We start from the raw sequence: 19,104 nt of genomic DNA on the forward strand, positions 1-19,104 counted from the left end.
TTGTTGCATGTTGCGTTTATATTTTTGTTCAGTATATGATAAATACAGGTCACTGTCAAAATAAAGGAAACACCAACATAAAGTGTTTTAATAGGGCGTTGGGCCACCACGAGCCAGAATAGCTTCAATGCGCCTTGGTATAGATTCTACAAGTGTCTAATTCTATTGGAGGGATGTGACACCATTCTTCCACAAGAAATTCCATTATTTTTATTTATTTATGGTGTTGGTGGAAAATGCTGTCTCCAGCTCTGCTACAGAATTTTCCATAAGTGTTAAATTGGGTTGAGATCTGGTGACTGAGATGGCAATGGCATATTGTTTACATAATTTTCATTTGTGCCCTGTAGATGGGGGCATAGCCATAATATTCAAAATAATGGCCTGCCCAGTATTTTTAAACATGACCCCAGAGAGGAAGAGGCGAAGAAAGCGGTTTTACTTCACCCAAAATCTGTCCACGAAAAATACATATATATATTTTTATGGAGCTCAATGAGTGTTGAATTTCATCCACAAAAAAATGTAATTGCTCATTTGTTACGTATGGCTTATTTGATCAAATAAATGTTTTGTAGATATTACCAGCGTTAACATGGACATTTTTCATTGAGGGCTTCCACCATTTTAAAGTAGTCAACTGGTTGGGGATTCCTATGAGTTGGGAGCAATGAGCCAATGAAGAAGAAAATTGAATACTTTAAATTGAAGGAGCTGCCCATGCTTTCACAGATGCTATAATGGCAAAGATAAAGATTTAGTCCTCTATCTAGCTCTATGGGCTGGTGTGCACAAGCAATCTGCCCTCACACTGGCTAGAATGGTCTCCCAACTGATTTTGCCTCTCGCCAGACTTCCTTCCATCTTCGAGGACATGCATTAACATTGTTAAAGCAGTCAATCAACTGTCTTGTCAAAATAATTAGTAGACCATCTTTAATAACCCTAAGCATGATGGGATAGTAATTGCTTAATTAACTCAGGAACCACACCTGTGTGGAAGCACCTGCTTTCAAAATACTTTGTATCCCTCATTTATTCCACAGTTACCTGTAGATTACATAACACATTGACATGAAAAGACAACACAGTGACACTTCTGAGGTTCAAATTAGACAAGTGAACCACACAATCAATACTTTCTAAAGAGTAACAGTAGGCAGGTTTCCATTGACCCAGGTTTATTCGACAAAAGCAAAGTCGCATAAAAAATATTTGTGACGTAATGGAGACGGCAGATAATGGAGACATTTTTGAAAGATCAAAACATAAATAATCTGTTAGACGGGTGTACTCTGTCAAACTTGTTATATTGCGACAAATGGTGGAAAGTGTTTTTGGAATAAATTATGATTGCCAAATAATTTAAGTACGCAGGGCACTTGATGTCAACACAACTATGAAGTACCACTCCACATTTAATTCTAAATGCCTCTACTAAATCCATTTTTCAACTATAAAATTACCTCTTTGCAGGATCCTCATCCTTACTTTCAAGAAGGGTGAATTTCTATGCCTCGCTTATCTGTTTGGCTGGATGCAAGTTTCACCATCCAATTTTTTTCAGATCTACAGGAGTGCAAGTTTCTAACCCTAACCCCCCCCCCCCCCCTTTGCAATTCTACACTTTTTGCCATAGGGCACAGAACAAAAATATATACTGTTTTATAGCTCATCTCATGCTTTTGTTCACATTATGCCATGAGGCTGAGAGAAAATTTGGCAGTTAAGGAAATTTCTTGCTATTCTACACATTTTGCTATCATGTTTTATTTTTTACAGCACAGACCAAGGCGATATGTTGGCACATGATAATTAATAGAATATGGCAAATAGGTAAATTCTTGCTTTTGCGGGCTACCTGAGACATGAAACCGATAAGTGGGAGAGCATACAGGCTGTCTCCAATTAATGGGTGTACAATTTGCCTAAATGGGTAATACAAACACTTCAACCACTATTTCTATTCAATACTAGTTTGTTTTGTTGGTGTGACATTACATCCTGCTATTTTTAAAATCGACACTAGAATAGTCAATGGACACACACTACGCAGCGGGCAATTGTCTAATCTATTTTCCAAAAGTAAAAAAAAAAAAAAAAAAAAAAAAAAAGACTGGACAAGTTAATGGAAACAGATACTGAGGGGTTCATACTTTACAAAAATACATTTCAGTCCTTTGCTCTTCTAGACAAGTCTGTCAGCTGTACATAAAGCCTTAACACACAAACTAAACTAGTACCAAGGACTTGTGCCTCTTCCTACCATGAGATTGGAGCAGTAATAGGTCAGAGAAATTCTGTGAATGGATACCCCCAAACCCTACAATGCAAGCAGAACGGTTAATTGTATTCACATTTCTATTCGGACCTCTAACAATTGGACTGAATGTGCTGTAGACTGAGAATTATACTTATGAAAGACAGGAGTACAGGCCAATTGAGAATGCCAAAAGGCTCTGGATCCTCCAGGTCACATTGCTCTGAACACAGACACCAAAAGCAGATGAGGTTGTGCTCAGAGAGGCAGAAGAAGTAGAAAACGTCACCCCACAAAAAAACATATCAGCTGAGTGGATTGTTGAACAGATCACATCCAGACTGTACCACTAGGGCCACAAGTAATGACACATGTAGTGACAAATCTGGGAGACAGAAGAGGCCCAACTTCAACCCGATTGGCTTTGATTTCAGAGGTGAGCTGGGACTGTCTGCAAGGCATCTTCTGTGGTGCGATGAATGTTGACGTTCTGAAAGAGGAACATACAAGGCTGACTAACCAAATCTGTCAATGGTATTTGAAAACAAGGAAGATGTGCTGGGGTTACCAATTAACCTACAGCAGGGGGGCTATCAATTGGGGGGGGCATGTTCTACAGTATGCTTTGTGGATGAAGAGAGTTACTGCTATGGCAATGCTTAACGTCCCAGGCAGACGGACAAGAAGTGTTCTACCAACAGGCGTTTGTACAGAGTGAGGAATAGGCGTTCATTCAGAGGAAATTATTTCCAATCCAGCCTTTGCATACTAATAAGGTTGAAGAACAAATGCTATTTATTTGCGTAGCAGTGGTTTATCAAGGCATTTGTAGAACAAAAACATTAGATTTGATGCATCGATACATAAAATACAGCAGGACTGGTCAAGTAGATTTTATTAGCAGTCAGTAAACAGTGATGTGGAAATTACTCCCTGTCATATTCCATATGGAGCAGACCTTCACATTTTTATTAAAAAATATATGTTTCTCTGGGCCTTCTTCATACATGATTATAAACAAACATTTAATCTTACGTGATCAAATAAAAAATATATACTAAACTGAATTTTAAAAAAATTATTAAATTAGTACTAAAAGAGTTTAAGACTCAGAGTCCAGGTGCAAAACACTACCTCAAATCAAGTAGACATTTGTGCAACGCAATGAACATTACCAGACACACATTCAACTTTTAAACTAATTAAGACATCGATTCACATCAACAGCCAAACATGACTGACAAATATTCCAAATACTGAGCTTCCTGAATAGGTATTTTATTAGGATCCCTTCCATGAGACTAAATTAAAAAGATTAACCTAAAATTAAAATACACATTTGAAATGAAAATGTGCTCTGGTTTGGAAATACAACATTGATTTTCAAAACCATGTCAATTGAGACAAAACTATAATTTCAATAAACAGACAAAAAAGGACACCAGACCCTTACTTATAGTAAGGATATTCAAATGAACTGGATTCCAGTTAATTATCATTACTTTAATTGGATACTTTGACTCAATCTGAGTAGAACAATCAGAGTGCTTTTGATGTCAGGAAGTAGAGAGACTGGAGTAATTGAGAACTAACTGCCTGATTGAAGGAGCAAATATGGAGGCAGGGCCAGCGAGAGGAGTGGAAAGAAGGGAGTGTGAGGGATAGAGCGAGTGAGGGACACTATCTCACTGGTGAGCTGGTACTGTTAGCAAAGCCTCCTCTGCCATCCGTGACACCTCTACGTTCTGTTCAGCAATGAAACAAAAAGGTTGCGGTCAAACATCAGGGGAACAAAATGGATTGAATGGGAGGATGGGTGGGAAAGATAGGATGTGATAAAGATGCACAGTACATTATTTAATTACCCAAGTTGATTCTCATAGTTACACTCCCCAAATTCTCCTCTACGTATACAATAACGAAATGGCATGAGCATGATTCCTAATGACAGATTTCACCTGATGACATATCATGAATCATAGCGTTCTATCCCACAATCCTCTTACAGGTATATTCAGGTAGAGGGTGTGAAAAGGCAATGGACAAAGGTCACTACATGAGTCACTATCACCATCTTTACACACACATCTACAATAAAGAATCCACGCTAACCCCTACTATTAAACGCTCTTCTGATTGTGAAGCCATGGCAACCGGGACTGTTGAAAAGCACTACAGCTGCATTCAAATGCTCCTCAACAACAGGTTATTGAGTTGAGTTATCCGTCAAGCATAGCACATATTCCAACTTATCCATCAAATTAATTAATGCATGTATGTAGATATACCAACCTCTGGCCGTTCTCTGTGAGTGTTCACTGCATCCACATTTAGGTAGATGGACTCCACCTTACAGCCTGAAGACAGAGCCCAGAAAGGTGCATTTTTGCATTATAAACCACTAAATCCAATACTAAAATATTTATGCTATTTTGCAATTGATATTAACAGATGCAGACAGAACTGGGTAGCAGTGGAAGGCCAGTCTTACCATAAGCAACGGGTGTGAGCTTCAGCACGGTGTGCAGTGGGCACTTCAGGTAGGGCAGCTCCTCTGAGAAACAACACACACACACACGACTAAGAAATCTACTATAAAAGGAGATCTACAAAGTGCGAAAAGAAACACCTCCCGTCCATCACTGTTATCCAGGAAAGACAACAAGACTGACCTGCTGTCTTATCAAGGAAGTAGGCCAGCAGGCAGCGCATGACAGCCTGATGACAGATGACCAGGACATGCTCCTGCCTCTCCAGCTCCATGATGACCGGCTCTAACCTCTGCACCAGGTCCTCATAGGACTGAGGGGACAGGGTAACTGTCAGATACACCGATAGACAAAACAAGATACTAACTCACCCAAAAGGGCAGGGTCACAATAGTGTCTCACACAAAACAGAGCACAGACAAAAACTGCAACAGGAGAAATTATCTTCAGTAATGGGTCTACAGTGGGAAAAACAAGGTAGAACACTTCAATTCTAATGTAGGCCCACATAACGATAAGCCATTAGTACTGTAGTAAAGGGTCTTAGGCAACGATGCTCTCCCCCACTACTGAGTGGGAGAGACAGCCTCGCTGATCACCACCATCATCTCTCTAAGTGGCAGCAATGGGATGGACTAAAAGTGAGAACACACCACTGATTGTTCATGCCAACTGAAAAACAGCCTGTACCCAGAGCCTGGAGCACAGACAGGGGAGGAAGGGGGCTTTATTTACTACGGCTCATTAGCAAGGTGTACATGGCCATTAGCCACCTGGATGTGCTTTAATGTCACAGTGCCAAATTAAACAACATTTGGACCGCATGAGCAAAACATTCACTTAGTTTCTCATCTATTTTGATGCAAATTCTCATTGTGAAGAACTACAGTGGAGCAGAAGCAAGTTCTCACATACATCTCTTGGCACACACAAAAGTATCCAGGTTGGTAGAGCCCTTTCATAATAAATACAGTTGAAGTCAGAAGTTTACAAACACTTAGGTTGGAGTCAAAGCTTGTTTTTCAACCACTCAACAAGATTCTTGTTAACAAACTATGGTTTTGGCAAGTCGATTAGGATGTCTACTTTGTGCATGACACAAGTCATTTTCCCAGAAATTGTTTACAGACAGATTATTTCACTTATAATTCATAGTATCACAATTCCAGTGGGTCAGAGGTTTACATACACTAAGTTGACTGTGCCTTTAAACAGCTTGGAAAATTCCAGAAAATTATGTAATGGCTTTAGAAGCTTCTGATAGGCTAATAGACCCCCACAAGTCTGGTTCCTTGGGAGCAATTTCCAAACGCCTGAAGGTACCACATTCATCTATACAAACAATAGTATGCAAGTATAAACACCATGGGACCACGCAGCCATCATACCACTCAGGAAGGAGACGCATTCTGTCTCCTAGAGATGACATCAGTCAGGAAGTTAAAGCGTAGACTAGTTGTTAGAGTGTTGGACTAGTAACCGAAAGGTTGCAAGTTCAAATCCCTGAGCTGACAAGGTACAAATCTGTCGTTCTGCCCCTGAACAGGCAGTTAACCCACTGTTCCTAGGCCGTCATTGAAAATAAGAATTTGTTCTTAACTGACTTGCCTAGTTAAATAAAGGTAAAAAAATATTATATATATATATTTTTTTTACATTTAAAAAAAAAAAAAAGCTTGGTCACAAATAGTCTTCCAAATGGACAATAACCCCAAGCATACTTCCAAAGTTGTGGCAAAATGGCTTAAGGACAACAAAGTCAAGGTATTGGAGTGGCCATCTCAAAGCCCTGACCTCAATCATATAGAAGATTTGTGGGCAGAACTGAAAAAAAAAACACGTCAGAGCAAGGAGGCCTACAAACCTGACTCTGTTACACCAGCTCTGTCAGGAGGAATGGGCCAAAATTCACCCAACTTATTGTGGGAATCTTGTGGAAGGCTACCCAAAAGGTTTGACCCAAGTTAAAAGGCAATGCTACCAAATTGAGTGTATGTAAACTTCTGACCCACTGAGAATGTGATGAAATAAATCACTCTACTATTATTCTGACATTTCACATTCTTAAAATAAAGTGGTGATCCTAACTGACCTAAGACTGGGAATTTTTACTAGGATTAAATGTCAGGAATTGAGGAAAACTGAGTTTAAATGTATTTGGCTAAGGTTCATGTAAACTTCCGATGTGATGAAATGAGGCATATGCTCTCCTCACACTCACCTCTCCCTTGGGGTAACGGTAGCGGTATTTGTCCTGGTCCCTCATTGCAAACTCCAGAGGGTAGTGCTGCTGAATCTCCTCATACATCATCTCCTCACACACACCCTGAGGATAGCACAGAACACACCACTTCAGATATACAAACTGTATGGGGGTGTGTTTGAGGATCACCGACATAGTCACACAGGTGGCATTGCTGAGCCGAGTAGGCGAGTCGAGTCCTCACCGCGTCTATCTCGTTGAGAGCCTTCCACTGCTCGTAGGGTACAGACACAGCCTCAGCTGTCTGGATGGTCCTCTTCATCTGGCTGGTCCACACCTTCAGATCACTGATCTCCTGAGACTGGATGAACTGGTGCAGATACTTGGCAAACTGCCCAGGGAACAATCAACACAAAAGAGAGAAAAGAAAACATCCTCAAAATATGGAAACCTAGGGGCCTCCCGGGTGGCACAGTGGTTAAGGAAGCTGTACTGCAGTGCCAGCTGTGCCATCAGACACAGCCTCAGCTGTCTGGATGGTCCTCTTCAGCTGGCTGGTCGTAAACTGGCGACTGGGAGGTCCGTGGGACGACACACAATTGGCCTGGCGTCGTCCGGGTTAGGGAGGGTTTGGCCGGTAGGGATATCCTTGTCTCATCGCGCACCAGCGACTCCTGTGGCGGGCCGGGCGCAGTGCATGCTAGCCAATGTTTCCAGGTGCACGGTGTTTCCTCCGACACATTGGTGCGGCTGGCTTCCGGGTTGGATGTGCGCTGTGTTAAGAAGCAGTGCGGCTTGGTTGGGTATCGGATGACTTTCAACCTTTGTCTCTCCCGAGCCCGTACGGGAGTTGTAGCGATGAGACAAGATAGTAGCTACTAACAATTGGATACCACGAAAATTGGGGAGAAAAAAGGGATAACATTTTTACAAAATTAAATAAATGCAATCTATTCCAAAATATGGAAACCTATTTAATATTGAAGAAACAAAAAGTAGAACTCGTAAGGTAGAGATGGAATCTAAGGATAGTTAGCCGTACCTCCTTGCCCCTGGGTGAGAGCCCAGAGTCTCCTCCAATGCAGCCCTTGACGTTGAGGTCACTCTCTCCATGGCGACACAGGTAGATGGAGCGTGGCGTGATGTGGATGTTCATGAGGTAGTAGACAATCCTGCTCTGGATGTGGTCCTGGACCTGGTTCACTAGGTACCTCCGGCCCACATCCATGATCTTAATGTAGGACAGATGCCTGGGAGATACATGTCAGAGAGCTTTAGGAATCCCTTACTTTATAAAAGAGAGAAACCTCGTAGATACAACATGCATTGAAACCAGCTTTAAAATTATTCTGCGTTTAAAAAGGACAAGCAACATGTCATTGACTGGTGTAAATGGGACATTTGATGAATTACTATTTGATTTACTGTGGCTATGGACTGATAGGCAATAAACATGATTGTACGTGGGAATGGAAACAGGAGTTAACCATGTATGTTTAAGTAACATATTTACTTAAAGCTGCAATATGTAACTTCTTGGGCGACTTGACCAAATTCACATAGAAATATGAGTTATAGATCTGTCATTCAGATGACAAAGTTTAAGAAGCAGTAGATAAATGGCGCACATGGAATCTCTATGCTTCCAGTTCTTAAGTTTCTTTTTTGAGTCTAACTTTGTTTGACACCAGCTTCAAACAGATGAAAATAAAATATATTTGGTTATAGAAAATATAGTTCACAGCTGTTTAGATGCTACAATGATTCTACACTTTACTTGCTTATTTGTCAAACTGAAATAAGGCAACCTATTATAATTTTTGCAACCAGGAAATGACAGAGTCGATCTTTAAGTATACTGAATAAAAATATAAAATGCAACATGTAAAGTATTAGTCTCATTTTTCATGAGCTGAAATAAAATATCCCAGAAATGTTTCATATTCACAAAAATCTCAAATTTGGTGCACAAATTTGTTTTAAATCTGTGAGCATTTCTTCCTTGGAAAGATAAGCCACACAGGTCAGATGGATGGATTATCAAGAAGCTCATTAAATAGCATGAGGTTGACCTTGTGTGCCAGGGACAGGGACGGGGGGGACGGGGGGGGTCTTCTGAAAAGTATTTGTCTGCAATATAGCCCTTTTGTGGGAAAAAAAAAATATGATTAGTTGGGCCTGACTCCCCAATGAGTGGGCCTATGCCTTTCCAGGCCCACCCATGCCTGCAACCCTGCACAGTCATGAGGAATTCATAGATTAGGGCCCAATTTATTTATTTCAATTGACTGATTTCCTTCTATGAACTGTAACTCAGTCAAATATTTATATTTTCGTTCAATATAGTTCTGTTGTAATGAAGTACTGATGTTCTTACTTTTGACCCGTTTAACTGCCAGCATAAAATGTCTGCCAGTCTTAAAGACAATCTGAGGACGCAGTCATAATGTATCTACGACAGTGTGTGATTCTGTCACAGTTTATGTTCTGACTTCCTACAAGCCTCTTGGGTTGGTGTTTACGCAACATTCGGTGCTGTGTGACTAATATACAAGGGCCCATTAGACATTTTCTTTGCTTCTGCTCTGGTGGTGTTCTCGCAGAATTCTTGTAATAAACCAGATTAATTTTGATGGGATTTAACAACTGCACTCCTTTTTGTTCACCTGTAAATTCCCGTTACAACTGTAAAAACAACCACTTGCTAAATAAATAGGAGAGAACTTTGTTCCTCAGTGAGATAAGTTGCTCACCTGTCCAGAACCTCGTCCAGGGTCTCATAGGAGTTCTCATAACACTTGATCCTCTTCTTGAAGTCCTCCATAGCCTCCTCTGTGTTGCAGTTGGTGTAGTCAGGGCTGCCCAGCTTCACTTGCTGAGCAGAGAAAGAGAGGCGAGATATAAGACTCATTGGCTCTCTCCAAAGAGTTACCTACAGGAACTGTGGAAGAGCACTCACCACAATGTTCTCTGCAATGACTTCAGGGTCTTCACAAACAGACTCTACAAAGAACACCTAGGAGAAAAGGGAAGACCGTAAACCCCCAGGATAGACAAGACATCAAGTTCCCAGTTGTCATCTATATTTTTTGCGGCTGTCTATTTGCTGCCACAAACCAATTCTGGCAGTAAGACCACACCCAACAAGCTGTACAAGGCCAAATAAAGAAAATGCACATCTAGAGGGAGTGCACCTAGTGGCCAGTGATTTGATGCAGGGAAACTCTAGATTACATTTACTCCATGCATACAAAGCTCTCCCTCCATTTGGCAAATCTGACCATAATTATATCCTGCTGATTCCGGCCTACAAGCAAAAACTCAAACTGGGATGACCAGAAGGTGTCAAATAACTGTCCTGTAGCTTAGGATCTGCTTTTTGCTAGCACAGACTGGAAAATGTTCCGGGATACATCAGATAACATTTAGGTTCACCCAGAAGCGGCGCTCCTAGTGGCCGGGGACTTTAATGCAGGCAACCTTAAATCAGTTTTACCAGATTTCTACCAGCATATCAACCAGAGTAAAAACAAACAAACATTCTAGACCACACAGAGATGCATACAAAGCTCTCCCCCGCCCTCCATTTGGCAAATCTGACCATAATTATATCCTCCTGATTCCTGGCTAGGGCTGCTACATTCAAGGAGCGAAAGACTAACCCAGAAGCTTATAAGAAATCATCCTTATGCCCTAAGACAAACCATCAAACAGGCAAAGCGTCAATACAGGAATAAGATTGAATCCTACTACACCGGCTCTGACGCTAGTAGATAGTAGATGTGGCAGGGCTTAAACTATTATGGACTACAAAGTGAAACCCAGACACAAGCTGCCCGGTGACACAAGCCTACCAGATGAGCTAAATACATTTTCAGCAATACTGAAGCATTTACGAGAGCATCAGCTGTTCTGGATAACTGTGTGATAACCCTCTCGGTAGCCGATGTTTTAAATGTTTTGTTCACAGGTCAACATTCAAGTTGCTGGGCCAGACGGATTACCAGGACGTGTACGCAAAGCATGCGCGGTGTCAATACAGAACTAAGAACAAATCCTACTACGCTGGATTGGAGGCTCGTAAAAATCCAGCCGCAAGCTGCCAAGTGATGCAAGCCTACCAGACAAGCTACATTCCTTCTATTCTCACATCGAGGCAAGCAACACTGAACCACGCATGAGAGCACCAGCTGTTTCAGACGGTGATCTTGCTCTCCATAGCTGATGAGAGTTAGAGCTTTAAACAGGTTAAAGTACACAAGGCTGTGGGGCCAGACATATTACCAGGACGCTTACTCAGCGCATGCACTGACTAGCTGGCAAGTGTTTTCACTGACATTTTCAACCTCTCCCTGACCCAGTCTAATACCTACATGTTTCAAGCAGACCACCATAGTCCCTGTGCCCAACAACACTAAGGTAACCTGTCTAAGTGACTATCACCCCGTAGCAGTCACATCTGTAGCAATTAAATGCTTTGAAAGGCTGGTCATGGCTCACAGCAACAACATCCCAGACACCCTGGACCCACTCCAATTTGCATACCGCCCCAATAGATCCACCTACATCCTTAATATTGTTCACTGACTACAGCTCAGCATTCAACACCATAGTGCCCTTCAAGCTCATCACTAAGCTTAGGATCCTGGGACTGAACATCTCCCTCTGCAACTGGATCATGGATTTCCTGACGGGCCACCCCCAGGTGGTGAGGGTAGGCAACACCACATCCACCACGCTGACCCTCAACACGGAGGCCACTCAGGTGTGCGTGCTCTTGTATTCCCCATGACTGTGTGTATATAGCCGCGCAAGACTCCAACACTAAGTTGGCTGACAACACAACGGTGGTTTGCCTGATCACAGACGATGAAACAGCCTATAGGGAGAAGGTCAGTGACCTGGCAGTGTTGTTCCAGGAGGAGCTGATCAGGGACTACAGGCAACTGAGGGCCGAGTACGCCCCCATCGGCGGGGCTGTAGTGGGGTGGGTCGAGAGTGTCAAGATCCTTGGTGTCCACATCACTATGGTATTGTCATGGTCCACACACAGTCATGGAGAAGGCACAACAATGCCTCTTCCCTCTCAGCAGGTTGCAAAGATTTGGCATGGGCCATCAGATCCTAAAATAATATGCTACAGCTGCACCATTGAGAGCATCTTGACTGTCTGCATCACTGCTTGGTATGGCAACTGATTGTCACCCAACCACAAAGCGATACAGGGGGGGTAGTGCATATGGCCTAGTACATTACTGGGGCTGAGCTCCCTGCCATCCAGGCCTTCTATATCAGGTGGTGTCAGAAGGCGGCCCTAAAAATTGCCAAAACTCCAGCCCTCCAAGTCAGACTGCTCTCTCTGCTACTGCACGGCAAGCAGTACGTCTGGAACCAACAGGACCCTGAACAGCTTTTACCTCGACGCCATAACACTGCTAAATAGTGAGTTAAGTAGTTAACCAATAGCAAACTCTTGACTCATCACATACGCTGCTGCTACCATTTATCTACCCTCTTGCCTAGTCACTTTATCCCTACCTATATGTACATATCTACCTCGTGCCCCTTCACATCGACTCAGTACTGGTACCATGTGTATATAGAAAAGTTATCTTTACTCATTGTGTAGAATGTGACAAATAAAATGTTATTTGACGTTGACGGGTGGAGTGTTCAACAAAACCTATGCATACGCAACTAAAGTCTAAAAACAGGGTTGGTTCACACTATTGACAACAGTGACCGACCGGTTCAATCTTATGTAGAAACATTAAATAAAATGGATAAAAGTAGACTCAGAGATTTACAAATGTATCATACACTATAGTTGAGGAACAAAGGGAAAGTAATTATGCTTTGAAGGTTGATTAACTTAACCCCATTTTTGAGAAAAGTGCCCTTGAACTTTTGGTACACCTACTTGGGAGCTCTTCTTTGTCTACACCCATTAAGCATTGTTCACACCCTCTTAAGCCCCCACACATCTCTTTAAGGATTCACATGGGAGGCCATGTGCTAAACAGAGCACGGTATTGTACTAAACAACCAAAGATTAAGACTTAAGGCTGGTTAATGCTACGTCTATCGACATGTCTGTAGACAGTTGTCGCAGGGACATCATGAACATTGCCGTTATGAAAAAGTATGAACACAAAAAAAACGACAGGCTGCATGACATTAGCAGCCTGGTGGTCCAAACTAGCATAACTGGTATATTTTAAAAACACATGTCAGTCTAGCAAACCAGGCAACTAAAAGCAACTTCCTAACCAACGTTTTTGTTAGTTTCTAGCTTGTTAGCTAGCCAGTTCAAGTTCTTAACTTTAGCTCATTTGTATCACAACAAAATCCTTATTTACAAGTTAATGGCAAGCTAATTGCAGAAAATAGCTTACAATTGTGAGTGACAAAAGTAAAGAAGGGCATTCTACCATAGTGTCCAAGCTCTAAAATGCTGTCTCATTGGCCAAACGTTATATCCTAATTTGACTTTGGTGCAGGTCATGTGGTTCTTCACATTACAGTCTAGTAAACACACTATATTCAATCAAATCTAAGTTTGACACACGCACAGGACACAATGTGTAAACGCCACAGTGAAATGATTAATTGCATAGTGGAGTCATGTTTAGACACGTAGCTAGCTAAATAATGAACCAGAATCCCAACTCATAATGTTACTACCCTGCATGAATCTGCAGGTAGCTAAAGCTAACCAACTAGCTAGGTTCAATGTTAGCCACCTAACTAACATTAGGCTATAACTAGCAATGGAAACAGCTCTGAGATGATTATGTAGGATTATTCATACACGTAACATTAGCTCGTGAGCCAGCCAGCTAACATTAGCTAGCTAACTAACAGTACACTTTAAATTGGCAATGAAAATGACTTTCATAAAATTAGAAACCTATAATATCTGAAAATGTAGCTGGCCAGACTCGCTTACCCGTATACATGGATGCTTCTCCCTCTCTATACCATGGTTACCCTTATTTTGAAGATGTATAAAACACCTGTCTCTGGAGATTACAACAGCCTTCTGTGTGTTCTTTGACTCCCTCTGCATTAATTGCAATCAAACGCCAGAATTTCCTCCATCTCCTTAGCAATCATACTATGCTTCCACCGGCATTCCACCGATTTCAAAACTTGGTCCTCCCGAAATTGGAGCGCATTAGTAACACTTACGCAGTTCTTCGTGATATTTATATAAAGTTTTATCTGCGTTACCAAGGATTACCTACACATACTAAGCAGCTCATGTTATTGACAGAAGCGTACTACATGGCAGACCAATCCGAACTCGTCGCTCGGCATGTCCAGCCCAGCCATTATCTCACCCAATGAAGGCTAGCGGGAAGGTTCCTGTCTTTTTTGTGGCTAAACCAACTAAGCTCGTAAATGTAACAATTTTATTTGAATTTACAGATGGCATACAAGCTTATTAAGACACATGAAAGTTCACGTTCTGCAAAAAAACACATTTTATAAAAATTAATGTTTATGTTCAAATGCCTCTCCTGTGAAGTCGTGACGGGCGACATACGCCTACTTTCCTGAAACGAGCTAGAGTGCCTTCAGAAAGCATTCACACACCTTGACTTTCTCCAGATTTTGTTGTGTTACAAAGTGGATCAAAAAAAAAAGTGCAATACACAAATCGCTCTGCTATTTCCTGGTTGCTAAAATTCTAAGTTTGCTTGTTTTTTCACAAACTGAAATTAGGCACTCAGAGTGTAGAGATTCGTTGTACCATCTAAACCACTGAAATACATTTTCAATAACCAAAAATATTGTATTTTTAACATTAAATGTTAATGAAAAATGAAATCTTGATTAGGTAAGTATTCAACCCACTGAGTCAAAACATGTTAGAATCATCTTTGGCAGCAATTACAGCTGTGAGTCTTTTGGGGAAAGTCTCTAAGAGCTTTCCACACCTGGATTGTACAACATTTGACCATTATTATTTTAAAAATTCTACAAGCTTTAAGGCTTGCCATATATTTCAAGCAGTTAAGTCAAAACTTTAACTCAGCCACTCAGGAACAGTCACTGTCTTCTTGGTAAGCATATCCACTGTAGATTTGGCCTTGTGTTTTAGGTTACTGTCCTGCTGAAAAGGGGAATTAATCTCCCAGTGTCTGGTGGAAAGCAGACAACCAGGTTTTTCAGCATTTTTCCTGTGCTTAGCTATGTTCCGTTTCTTTTTTTTATCTTGAAATACTCCCCAGTCCTTAGTTACAAGCATACCCATAACATGATGCAGCCACCACTATGCTTGAAAATATGGAGAGTGGTACTCAGTAATGTGTTGTATTTGCCTCAAGCATTTGTATTCAGGTCAAAATATTCCGTTTTTGCGACATTTTTTTGCAGTATTAGTTTTGTGACTTGTTGGTGGAAAGCTTCAAGTTCCTTAGAGTACACGTCACAAACTGAACCACCCACAGACAGTGTGGTGAAGGCGCAACAGAGCCTCTTCAACCTCAGGAGGCTGAATAAATTTGGCTTTTACAGATGCACAATTGAGAGCATCCTGTCGGGCTGTATTACCGCCTGGTACGGCAACTGCACCGCCCGCAACCGCAAGGCTCTCCAGAGGGTGGTGCGATCTGCCCACGCATTACCGGGGGCAAACTACCCACTCTCCAGGACACCTACAGTACCCGATGTCACAGAAAAGGCCAAAAAGATCAACCACCACCTGAGCCACTGCCTGTTCACCCCGCTATCATCCAGAAGGCGAGGTCAGTACAGATGCATTACAGCTGGGATCAAGAGATTGATGGCCTTTAGAAGCTGTTTTTCAATCTGACTGTTAAACAGCCATCACTAGCACATTTGAGGCTTCTGCCTATAGACAAGAGTAGAAATCACTGGCTACATTAAGAAATGGAACACTAGTCACTTTACTAATGTTTACATATCTTGCATTACTCATCTCATACACTGTACTCTATACTATTCTACTGTATCTTAGTCCATGCTGCTCTGACATCGCTCGTCCATATATGTATATATTCTTAATTCCATTCCTTAGGTTTGTGTGTATGTGTGTGAAATTGTTAGATATTACTGCACTGTCGGCACTAGAAACCCAGCATTTCGTTACACCTGCAATAGCATCTGCTAAACACGTATGTGACCAATAAAATTTGATTTGCAAACAGGATGCATGTTTTGGAATATTTTTATTCTGTACAGGCTTCCTTCTTTTCACTGTTTTATTTATGTTAGTATTGTGGACTAACTACAATGTTGTTGATCCATCCTGAATTTTCACCCATCACAGTCATTAAACTCCAACTATATTAAAGTCACCATTGGCCTCATGTTGAAATCTAATAAAAACATTATTCAGGCACAAGATTTGAAAAAAGTCAAGGTGTGAATACTTTCCAAAACCCTACATTTCATCTGCAAATGTCTTTTAGAAATATGTATACATTTGCAGAATAAGCATTTGTTCCCTTTCAAATGCATTGTTACAGTTGTTGATTATCCTAGCCATGTTAGCATAGGCATGACAAGAGTCAAAACAAGAGATGGCATCAAGAACAAAATACAACTAGCTGAAACAAGCCATCTATGATTCACCACACAGCAGCTTCTAGTCATTGTTGCTAACCATCTGACCGATCAGGATGAAAACAACCTTCTACCTTACGCCCACATTTTTGTTGTGACATTGTCAACCCACAAGCATGATCACCACCAATGACACCAACATTACCTTGAAGCCATTCTGCTCAGCAAACGCAGTGATTGTCTCTCTCCTCTCTCTAGTGGTGTTAGTCGCATCAAACACCTGGAGAAATAACAGAACACACACACCATCACTCGCAGTTCAGACTGAGAACCTGCACTGTAATCCATATTCAAATACGCAGTGCGATATCAAAGTACTTCATGACAGGATATGCCATCCAAATGTTAAATGTGCACATAATCTGGCTACATTGGAGTTTCAAATGTGATATTTTTCTTCAAAGAGGGATTGTACACACAGCAACCTGGCCTCCATCAGTGAGGTAGTGTCTGACATCATTCAGTGCTGCTGACGCACACTGCCTGCAAAGAAGAGTGGGGAAACTGAGTCAGAGGCAGCAGTGACAAGAGCCACTAATGGGTTAGCAAAGACAACTCACAGACGCTGGTTAAAAACAGGTACATAACAATATAATATGATATTGTTAGGCAATTTGGGGCATTCAAGGACAAGAGGATCTGATCAGTGTTTCCACAGCAGAGGAGCAAAGCACTGGAAATGTTTCTTACTGTCTGATTTTCAGGCCCTCCTCATTGTCTGGACGGAAGAACTCAAAGGACTTGTAGATCTTCAGACACTCACGCCGGTACTGCCCAACATTGAATTCTAAATGGGGGAAAGAAAGAGATAGTTGCATGCTTTACTTTTCTAGATACTATTGACTGTTCAGCGGCATTCTTACATGTCAGTGTGTGTGTGTGTGAGTGGATTGGATTACGGAAATGGAATTTCAGGTATAAGGGCTGAAAGTTGGTACCTTTGGTTGGCACGCCGATCCAGTTGAGATAGCGGGTGAGCTTCTTGGAGATGTAGGTCTTTCCTCTTGCCGGGAGGCCCACCGTCACTATCAGGGTGGGACAGTTGGTCATACATACTGCACATGGAAGAGAGGAGACGGGGGAGAATAAAATGATTCTACAGGTTATTATAATTATTCTACTTGGACAGAGACTGCCACTGAAACATAAGCATGAACATACAGTGCAGGCTGTGGCAGGGAAGGGCTTGGATTACTTTTTTCCTAAATGCTTTTAGACCATTTGGGCAATTCCACTGTGACACTAGGCAGGTGTCCAATGAACACGCTTTATTCTACAAAAGCAATGTCGCAAAATAAAATCTTAGTGACACGTTTAACTGAAATGACAGATACTGGAGACATTTTCTAAAGATCCACATTTTTATTCAACTGACAGGTGGATTTATCTTTATTGTGACAAATGTTGCCGAAATTGTTTTTCTAATAAATTATGAGGTACACGGGCACGTGATGTCATCATATAGCCGAACTATAAAGCTCTATACCACATTTTTTTTAACTATATATATTTTTTTTTTTTGCAAGACAGGGATTGTCTTGACTTTCAAGAATGCCTGAATTGTTTCGCTTGCTTTTCTGTTTGGCTGGATGCAAAAGTTTCACCACCCGCCATTATTTCATATCTACAGGCATGCAAGTCTCACCATGGCACAGATTGTTGCGATATGTTGGCATATGAGAATTATTAGGATATGGCAAATAGTAAATTATTGCATTCTATCAATGCTGGCTTTTGTGGGCTACCTGAGACATGAAACAGATAGCTAGGAGGGCATACAGACTCTCACCAATTTATTATGAGCAATTTTCCTAAATGGTTAATGGAAACACTTCAACCACTTCATTTTTATTCAACACTAGGTTTTAGTGAAAGTTGTATTTTACTTGCTGTTTTTATTGACAGTGTAATGGAAATGCAGCATAGCTGGCAATTGTCACATTTATTTTCTATGTGACATTTCTATATAGACTAAAATCACTTGACAAGTTAATGGAAACATAGCTAGTGTCCTGCAAGTGAACTAATCTGATTAAATCAGGCCGTAAAACAATTGGTAGGCTATATACAGCCTGAAAACATTTGGCAAAATTGTGTACATTTTCCTTACGAGCCAGAATGTTGAATAAAATAAAATTTGAACACACTCTACCGGTCTGTGCAGCTTGTCTTTCAGCTGCTCACAATGAGACAATATCCACAGGAAAGTATTGCTTACCAATATTTTAGAGAGCTGCTAGGTACAGTATATGGTTCAGTACCAAGGTAAAGTTTTATATTAGTTTCTCTCGTCAATAGCTATTGAACCAATCATGCCATGACAATAAAACATCTATATTCTGAATCAGGGGAGGATGGAGAACAATCCACACTTCTTTAGGATTTCACATCTTCAAACAAAACAAGTGGATGGTTCTCCATCCTCCAGATTCAGAATATATCATTTTCATGGCATGCTTGGTTCAATAGCCTAGCTATTCACGAGATAAAAACTATTCAAATTTAAAAAAAGAGACTTTCTTAGTGCCTAACAAAACCAGTGGATATTTTGTCTCAAA

At 41.2% G+C, this 19,104-nt stretch overlaps 1 protein-coding gene across 3 annotated transcripts in view; it reads right to left on the reverse strand.

The window, feature by feature from the left end:
- Window positions 1–1,842: 1,842 nt before the first annotated feature.
- LOC135542101 (6-phosphofructo-2-kinase/fructose-2,6-bisphosphatase 4-like) overlaps window positions 1,843–19,104 on the reverse strand; it is a 28,663-nt gene continuing 11,401 nt past the window's right edge. For 2 of the 3 annotated variants that reach the window (XM_064968760.1, XM_064968758.1), the window contains exons 2-14: window positions 17,485–17,601; window positions 17,237–17,333; window positions 16,966–17,029; window positions 16,692–16,766; window positions 9,912–9,968; window positions 9,706–9,827; window positions 7,995–8,202; window positions 7,197–7,343; window positions 6,971–7,075; window positions 4,933–5,062; window positions 4,752–4,814; window positions 4,553–4,617; window positions 3,033–4,005 (exon numbers count right to left, since the gene is read on the reverse strand). In XM_064968760.1, the coding sequence (XP_064824832.1) occupies window positions 3,946–4,005; window positions 4,553–4,617; window positions 4,752–4,814; window positions 4,933–5,062; window positions 6,971–7,075; window positions 7,197–7,343; window positions 7,995–8,202; window positions 9,706–9,827; window positions 9,912–9,968; window positions 16,692–16,766; window positions 16,966–17,029; window positions 17,237–17,333; window positions 17,485–17,601 (1,310 nt within the window). In that variant the 3' untranslated portion in view covers window positions 3,033–3,945. Of the gene's footprint in view, window positions 2,751–3,032; window positions 4,006–4,552; window positions 4,618–4,751; window positions 4,815–4,932; window positions 5,063–6,970; window positions 7,076–7,196; window positions 7,344–7,994; window positions 8,203–9,705; window positions 9,828–9,911; window positions 9,969–16,691; window positions 16,767–16,965; window positions 17,030–17,236; window positions 17,334–17,484; window positions 17,602–19,104 lie in introns of those variants that run through there. The other variant, XM_064968759.1, reaches the window with a different exon arrangement.

This window comes from Oncorhynchus masou, chromosome 6 (genome assembly GCF_036934945.1).
Source record: "Oncorhynchus masou masou isolate Uvic2021 chromosome 6, UVic_Omas_1.1, whole genome shotgun sequence".
Taxonomy (NCBI): Eukaryota; Metazoa; Chordata; class Actinopteri; order Salmoniformes; family Salmonidae; genus Oncorhynchus; species Oncorhynchus masou.